The following is an 8,986-nucleotide window of genomic DNA, read 5'->3' as shown; positions in this document are numbered from 1 at the left end:
TCCTTTTCAGCCTCAATCCCAGACTCTTTCTTGGACTTCTCTTTAGCATCCTCTTCTCTTTCTTTTAATTTGGCCTTCAAGGCTTCATTCTCACCAAGACGCTTTGATTTTCTTCTTCAAACTTAATACACCTTCCCCTTAAGTCCTCTTCTGTTGGAATCGGATCACTTCTCAACGTAACAAGCTCTACTTCCTTAAATTTGATTTCGGCGGTCACCTGAAAACACCGATAATAACTTCACACAATAAGAATGCAATGTAAAGTGTTCATTTGACATTGAAAATAGGGGATTTGTCTGGACAAAAATTACATTGGAAAAAGCTACTGTCGAATGCATTTGACATGTTTCATGATCAGTGTCAAGTTCATTTGACATGGGAAAGAAGCTGAACTTCACAAGTGATAAAAAATCAAATCAATATGAAATGAACTTGACATTGCAACAAAGTTTTAGATAGTGAAAACAGCTTCCATAATTGGAATGAAATTCTGACGACATCGAAATTTCAAAGAAGACTGATAAGGGGAAGGGAAATGACTTCAAATTCTAATACATTCGCTCACCTTGTCCACGGTCAAATTTGACAAAGCCTGGGTACGAAGCATTTTGATAAGTGTTACAATATCCCATCTTGCGAACGAAGGTACATAATCAGCACCTCTATTTGGCATTGCATCAACCAAATTGACGTGATCGCACAACCAGTACTGATATCAAGAGCCACAAAAAAAAATAGTAAACATGTAAAAAATGAAATTAATAATAAAATGACAAAACAACAAGGCTAAACTAGAGTGAATTCAGATTGTAAGTTACCAAAAGAAGAATTGCGCAAGATTTTACTTTTGTAGGCTCACGGTAGTACATTTTCATTCGGCACATAAGGTTTTGATGTATCACTTTTGGCCAGGATACTTCATTCATTTTTTTTACACTCTCTAAGTACTTTAAAAACCACCACTGTGTTCTTGATGGTGTTGGAAAGAGAAGAGTGGTGATAATGTATAATGAAATAAGTTTGATGAAGTCATCTTCATCCTGCTTGCCATTCCATAAATTCACCACTTTATAAATAGCATTTACAATCAATTCCTTGGACAAGTTCTTTTCTCCGCCAAAGTGACGAATCACAAACCCCGTTTTACTCAACTCGTCCGCATCTATGTTTGTAGTCACATGACTCCCATTCATTGGCATACCAAACACTCTAGAAACATCTTCAGCTATTAATTTGACAAACACCTCTCCTAACTTGAATGCTTCTTCCCTTTCATCGTAAGTTTTAATAATATCCACTATGATGCTTGTTTTTTTACCAACATTTGTTTGTCCAACAAATCATCAAAGAACACTCTAAAAATGTGACCAAATGGTGTTCTACCCATTAGATCATTGAAATCAACACCAACTTTTGACTCACGGAGTTTATTGGCAAGATAAAAAATTGGTAACAAGCTTGAGCGAAAAGGATAAGATTTCGTTTATTTCTTATCTTCATCCACTACCTTCTCTTCCTTCTTGTTCTTGTTATCTTCATCCACTCTCTGAAACTACCACTTCCTTCCCTTCCCTCTTCTTCGCTGCTAACTGTATTTCCTATAGATTATGCATGGAAATAAGTAATAGAATAGAATTTATTCAGATTAAATCATTTAATAGCATTACATTCCTCTAAATAATCCAACCTCAAAAAACTCAAATGCTTATGCTTAAAAATCCATAAATTAACAACAAGCTTAAAAATTGTCTTTGACCTTCTCTCCCGGGCATCACTTTTTGCTCCTCCTCCCCATTGACTTTAAATGCACATTTTCCTCGTTTTTTCTCTTCTTTACTGTATCAACTGCTTTCATAGGTGTTGCTTTCGTCTTTAATGGTTTTTTTACTGTTGGTCGTTTTCTTCTTCATCTTCTGTAGTGGATTTGCAAGCTCTGTACTTTTAGGTTGTTTGAAGTTTGGAGTTTGGTTCTACCATTTAACTGTTGTCGGAAGTTTGGAGTTTGCTGTTTTTACTGTTGATAGAGAAGAAAGAAAGAGAAAAGAACAAGGCTAAATGGGGTTTGACATTTGAATTGTGGGCTTTAGGCCCAAACTCAACTATAACACATTGAGATATGCCACATAAAGTATCATACTGAGATCCGCTTTCATAATAGTTAACACTGAAATATGTTATATAGAGTATCAAATTCCAAATTATACCACATAAAGTATGATATGAAGAAATTTTATCATTTCAAAAGACTCATGGATTGACAAGTTCCAACATTAGTGAACTTCTTCCTGAAATGCAAAATCACAATATCTATCCAATTCCTGAAGCCAAAATAAATACCGTTGTAACAATTGCTCTAACTATTACAACAATCGCTAAATCTTCTAAGAAGCTTAGGAATAACTGCTTCTAACAACAAAATTACTCTACATTGTTCAATTGCACATCTTTTTCCCTTACATCAAATATCTATCATGCGGAAAAATACCCGCCCATCCTCACTACAAAATTTCTCAACATTGAATTTTTCTAGAGTGTTGTACCCAATATCATAACCTGGAACATCACCACTAGGAACATGACCAATAACTTCACCATTAGGAACATCACCACCACTTCTTCCTGTAAGTTCAATAGAAAATCAAAATAAAAGAGTTGCGCGAACCATACAATCTAAGTTTACACTATAACGTCATCCCCATCTAAGTTAAACAAGTGTGAAACCAAAACATGTGTCGTACCTTGCTCACCATTGTGTTTATGCGGATGTGGACACCTAGGCTTTGTGTGCTCTGTAGATTGGCAGTTGCTACACTTGTACCTTTGAGGTCCTGGTGTTCCTTTATCCAATTTCACTAAGGCCATGAAACAAACAACATTTACTTACTTATAACCCAAAGAAATAAAATGTCATGTGCTCCAAAAGGAATTTTCTAAAACTAAAAGTGAGATGTACATGCATGCATGTTATTATGATTTCCCACACCTTGTAGCAATATATTTTGATGTAGGTAAAAGATAAACGGACACTCTTATCAATGCCAACTGTTATCCACAGGTCTATACGGAAATGAATTTTATAACATCAAACTTTCAACTTACACCCTGTATCTCTGTTCAACTCGTCATCTTCCTCACGAAAGTCAGCAACTTGAGCAGTGCGTTTAACATAGTTGCGGTTAATACTTGGACCTGTAAAATAGTGAAACACAACGAAAATGTTGCCAAAATAAAGTAGAATCAACAACTAATCAAAAGATACAATTGGAATTATAGACATTACAAAGTTGGGACCATACCAAAGAAAAAATCGCAAAGGTAAATAAAACTTACCTCCATCTGTCTCACCATAATGGCCACACTTATTCTTATTTGTCTCATTGTGACCTTGAAGTCTGCTAGGATTTTGCGGTCGACCTTTGGATTTTAGATGTGGGGGATCATTAACCGATTGTCGATGTGTGGTTTTAGGCGGAGTAAAAGGCATCTCAAAAGGAACACGTGGGCTTCCTTCATAAGCTAGTGAAGTCTCATCGGTTATTGAATTTTCTGTTGAACTGTTAGGCATCTCAAAAGGAGCATGTCGACTGCCTTCAGAAGCAAATAGAGTTCGGTTCTTTGTAGAAAAAAAAGCTAAAAAAACTTTGAAAGCTTCAGTGCTTTCCTCTATTTGGGAGGCCCACGAACCTATCTGCCTACATTTGGTTGTAAGATCATTGAAACGCATATGACGAGGCGGCTCGGTCGAAAAAGTTGGGTTCTCCTAATCGAACAACCGATTTAGCATCCCGCGGTCCATCTCCTTAAAAAACTGCCCCGAGGTATCACACCAACGCCCCTCATGTTTGTAAACTGAAATGATATGCCTACATGGAAATCCGGGCGACTCAAATAGCCCACATGAACAGCTAGCATCCTATAATACAACATTGTATCTCATAGTCGACTTTTTGCCTATTCAAATGGCTTACTCATGGTGTACACACGAATATTGTCACCCACATCTTTTTTACCGTCTGCAGTGTACATCACTTCGTCCTTTAATTGCTTCTTAAAACAATTAAAAATAGCTCGCGTATATATAGATGCAGGCTGATTTTCATAATCGTTCAAGTGGGTATAAATGATTGGTTTGGTTACTTTCGTCATCACCTCTTCCTCGTGCTCTCGGTGCTGGATATTTGCAACTACCACTTCCATTTTTCCAAACAGCTCAAATAACTGCATTCCAACTTTCACATGAAGCCGGATTACAGAGTTTATACTCACAACGTTGGTGCTTCAAGAACCGCAAGCAAAGAACTCACCATGGAGATATGACTCTACCCACATCTCTTTTTTCTTGTATATCATGTTCACCCATTTGTTATTACTGGCTTAGAATTTCTTCACGAGTGTTTCCCACCTTTCTTCGAACTTATTGGACGAGCACTTCATAAACATAATAGAGCATAAATCTTTTGAAAATCCAAGGATGTGGATATTTTTTAGGCAATTTTTCATAATGTGCTAACAACACAAGCAGTGTTTCGAATTTGGGAGAGTAGATCTCACAGCCTCGCGCATTACCGGGTCACCATTAGTGATCACTGACTTAGGGTGTTTGCTATACATCACGCCAACTAAAGATTTCAATACCCACTCATAAGACTCCACACACTCACTCGTCAACAATGCAAAACCAAACACTACTGTTTGTCGATGGTTGTTCACTCCAACAAACACAACAATCAGCATCATGTACTGGTTGCTCTTGTATGTTGAATCAAACAACAATACATCTCCAAAGCAACTGTAGTCCACACGTGAGGTGGAATCTGCCCAAAATAGTCTAACCAGCTGCCCACCCTCATTTAAGTTATAATTGTAATGAAATAAGGGATCTCCCTTCACCTTGTTATCCATGAAAGGCAGAAGATGTTGGCGGCCACCATCAATACATCGATTTCTCCTATCAAGCCCCATATGATTATACAAGTCTTTCTTCAAAAACCAACACTTGAAAACCTCCCCCTATGTACAAAAACATCCATCATCTTGTATTTACGAATACCAACATCAACTAGGCTCGTAGCAAATTGCAAATCTTCTTCACTTACATTTCTATGTGATCTTAAGAACATCGAGCTCGGATCTGGTACAAGTGGATGTGTGTGTTCCCTAATAAAATCCTTCACAACCCACAAATTTGATTCAAAATCATAACCAACTTCAAAGCGGGCTTTACATTTAAACCTATTGATGTCTTTCGACTCTCTAGATTTGATGTCGCGTTTCTGGGTGTCACCCTGTTTACATTTCGTTCACCAGCAGCTGAGTATAGAAATCTCCGCTTAACACGAACACCATCTGTACGCATTCTATAAGTATCTTTACGAACACTAAAACCGACTAACTTTGCATATTGATTGTAAATTGGGAAAGCCTCCTCAGCCGTCTTGAACTACATAGAATAGAATGTTACTTTGTCTGCTTCAAAAACTCTACTAGCCTCACACCCGTCACTGTCTCTATCACTGTTCTCATGAATTTCAACATTTTCACCCTCCCCCATAGATGTGACATCCACAAAATCACTATCCTCATACATAAAACTATCAAAACATGAATTTCGAAGCCAATCTTCTTCGTCATCAGAGAAGTGATTCATCATCGGATTGCTACATTAAACAAGTGCACTTTTAGTGCATATTCACTCGTTTTCTTACTCTACGAAGTAATCACAGTGGTAATAGTAAAAAAAAACACATAAATGCTTGAACAGTATAATGGTCAGAACCAAATAACTATGGTGCTCAAACCATATACCACTTTGGAAAATTTTAATGTCAACTTCATTTGATTCAATATCAACTTCATTTGACATTAAATCATACACCATTCAATTGTGAAATTTTACGTAGACATGAAAAAGAGAAGGAGCCAAAAAAGAAATCAACTAACCTCATACTTATAATTGTTGAAGATCAAAGTACACTACGAGAAACGGAGGCAAGAGTTCTCAAGTTGAACGGATTTTAGTGAGAGGGAAAAGTTTAGTTCGCGCCATTCTAAATGTTAGAGGGAGAGAAGATGTGTTGTTATTTTCTTACCCTTAACTATTCATTTTTCTTGTAGCATACTCCTATTAAACTACTATATGTAGCGTACACATATTAAATTACTAACTGTAGCATAACACTATTAAACTGCTAGATATATCATACTAAGATTAAATTACTATATGTAGCATACTACTATTAAACTACTACATAGCATATAATTAAGTATCCAATAACAAATGACATTGTAGTCTACTTGCCATTAGATATATCATCCGACCTCATATATCATACTATTTTTGTTTTTGATAAGTGAATTCGGTTTATTGAAATGAGGTATGATCCGACTTCAAACGGTTCAAGCACAACTCTTTTTTGTCTGTTTTCCAAATTTTTGGTTTCGGCCATTAAAGCACAACTCTTTTTTGTTTAGAGAAGAGGGAGCATTTACATTTTTACCCTCACTTGTCGCATTGACGTTTTTACCCTCACTTGTTGTTCACTGTTCCTTTTCCTCAAAACTTAAACACCCAGTCAAAAATTTAAAAATATGTGGTTCATTCGCAGAATTGCTAACTGTGGCTGATAGTGGTCAACAATTTCAGCTGGACTTTTTTGGGACTCCGCTTCGGTTGCAATTTGGATGGGTTTATGCTGGGCTTTTGTGGGACTGGGCTTCAATTGCGCTATACTTTTAAACAAAGTTAAGTCGGAGGGTTCGCTTTTAAAGTTGAACACTGTTGTCTGTTCGGAGAGGCGTCGATATTGTGAATTTTTAACTTTATAAAGAAACCCTCTCGTAAATAAAGAAACCGCTCGCGTAAATTAAGTAGAATAATAAGAAGAAGAAAGAGTGATGGCGAATGATTGCTTGAAACGTGTCGGTACAGGTGTTGCAGTTGGTGGTGCGCTTGGTGGTGCTGTAGGTATAATTTTATTTTTTTGGGGTCAAATACTAATATAGATCTCTGTTTTTGTGATTATACTTGTTTTAGTAGTGAAACATTTTTTGGTTGACAGGTGCTGTTTATGGGACTTATGAAGCTATTAAAATCAAGGTATTTTATTTTATTTTTTGTAACATTTATATTACAGCTTAATGAATGCATACTTCAATATCTATATTATCACATGATGATGATGTTTTATGGTTCATGTGTTGAGATGTAATAGTTTGCTTTGTTTGGTTAATTGAAGCTTAATAAGAGCTTCTAACTAGTTGGAGTGTGTAATTAGTTGAATATATTGGGTTTTGGGTCAATCTTTTTTATGCACTGTTATGTCTCTAGGATTGTTATCATATTGTTGATTAGTTTTGGTTTGGTACAAACCAAGCTCGTGAGAAGCATAGACTAGTTGGACAAACCAATCTTTTTAAGTTATGCTCGTTATCATATTGTTGATTAGAAGCATAGAGTTATGTTCCGAAAGGATTATAGCTAGGGTTTTTCTCTCCCCTTTCCAAATGCATGGTCCCTTCATAGTTTATATAAGCTCCATTGTGTGATTGTTGCATGGCATTTTGCCTTCCGTATAGGTTTGAAGTATTTCAAAATTGTTAGAACATTGTTACTGGGTTTCATTGTAGAGGTTGAACTATGAGTTTAAGGATGCGGTGACAATGGTATATTATCAGTTAAATCTATCTATAGATTGTCTTCTCAAATGGATTATAGCTTATCAAATCTTGCGTTCTCCATCTAGCATATAGAAGTCAAAATTCCCTGAGTGTATATTTTATAGGTGTGTCTGTGGTGTGTATGTGTGCCAACTTTGAGAGTCATTACTACGATAGCTAACCTTTGCAAGCGCAAGGGTACCATTTTAGATATGCATTATGTTATGGCACCGAAAAATCTGGGCTTTTATTTTTTATGTGCTCACATTTATTTGCAGTTAATACCCTCTGAAATTTGCCTTGGAAGCAAAAATGCCTCTTACTCAAGCTAGCCCATCCTATGAGTCCATTATCTCAACTTAGAGGGTAAAAGTTTGGATATACTCTTTTATTAGTAAATAAAAATCCTACTGCCAGCTCCTTTATATTTAGAGATATTAGCCACAAAAGCTTTGTTTAGGCTTTACTTAACAAAACTCTCTGCGCAAATCTCCCTGATAATCTTGACGGAATCCCATCATCTCCTATAAATTTTTTGGGATAATTATCACAGTCCAGGGTCAGTCTATCACTTTTTGATTGCAAATGGTGGAAAAGATCTACCCGACACTGATGTTTACTCTATTCCTCCCCTTGCAATTGAGTCTGAAGATGCTCCATATATTCGCGTAAGGCCTGTATGAGCTAGACCTAGTTATTATCTCCATATTATAATAAGGATTTTTATCAGGAATTTCATCATTCTCTTTTTTCAAGAATCTTCTCTAGTTCCCTCTCATTTGTATTAAGGCATACAAAATTTTGTTTCTTCACTGTCTCAATTGTTGATAGTGCTTGCATGGTGAGATTGGATTGAATTGCAATCTAATTAGGATTTTGTGTTAAAATCAACCTTAACGCGTGGTAGTGTCTTATTACCATATTGATATTAAGTTTAATACATACAAAATAACCTATTAGAATCTGCATCATTTATAATTCGTTTTTTGTGCGGTCAATTCATTTTCTATAATCAGCAGAAAGGTATTTCTGTTAATTGTTGATCGGAAACTCTGCAGGTTCCAGGATTGCTGAAGATTAGATACATCGGGCAGACCACAGTTGGAACTGCCGCCGTTTTTGGCCTTTTCCTGGGTGCTGGGAGCTTAATACATTGTGGGAAGTCATATTAGTTTTCCTTTAGTTTAGGATAGGGTCTGTACCAAATAATAATTTTTGTTTGGTGAGAATGTTTGTCACAATATAACAATCTGAAGGCTCAACTTATCTCATGGAAGACATTTGTTTTACATCTGTTTATGATTGTGATTTATCAGTAATTTGTATTGTC

General features: G+C 36.2%; 1 protein-coding gene across 1 annotated transcript; it reads left to right on the top strand.

Annotated features, from left to right (window-relative positions):
- The first annotated feature begins 6,590 nt into the window (after positions 1-6,590).
- On the top strand, positions 6,591-8,986 carry LOC147493826 (uncharacterized). Its single transcript, XM_086568951.1, has 3 exons — positions 6,591-6,964; positions 7,059-7,096; positions 8,715-8,986. Exons 1-3 carry the CDS (start codon positions 6,895-6,897, stop codon positions 8,826-8,828), a joined length of 222 nt encoding a protein of 73 aa, XP_086425077.1. The 5' UTR covers positions 6,591-6,894; the 3' UTR covers positions 8,829-8,986.

Source organism: Coptis chinensis, chromosome 6 (genome assembly GCF_015680905.1).
Source record: "Coptis chinensis isolate HL-2020 chromosome 6, ASM1568090v1, whole genome shotgun sequence".
NCBI lineage: Eukaryota > Viridiplantae > Streptophyta > Magnoliopsida > Ranunculales > Ranunculaceae > Coptis > Coptis chinensis.
The sequence above is the reverse complement of the archived record's forward strand: the minus strand, read 5'-3'. Positions and strand labels throughout refer to the sequence as shown.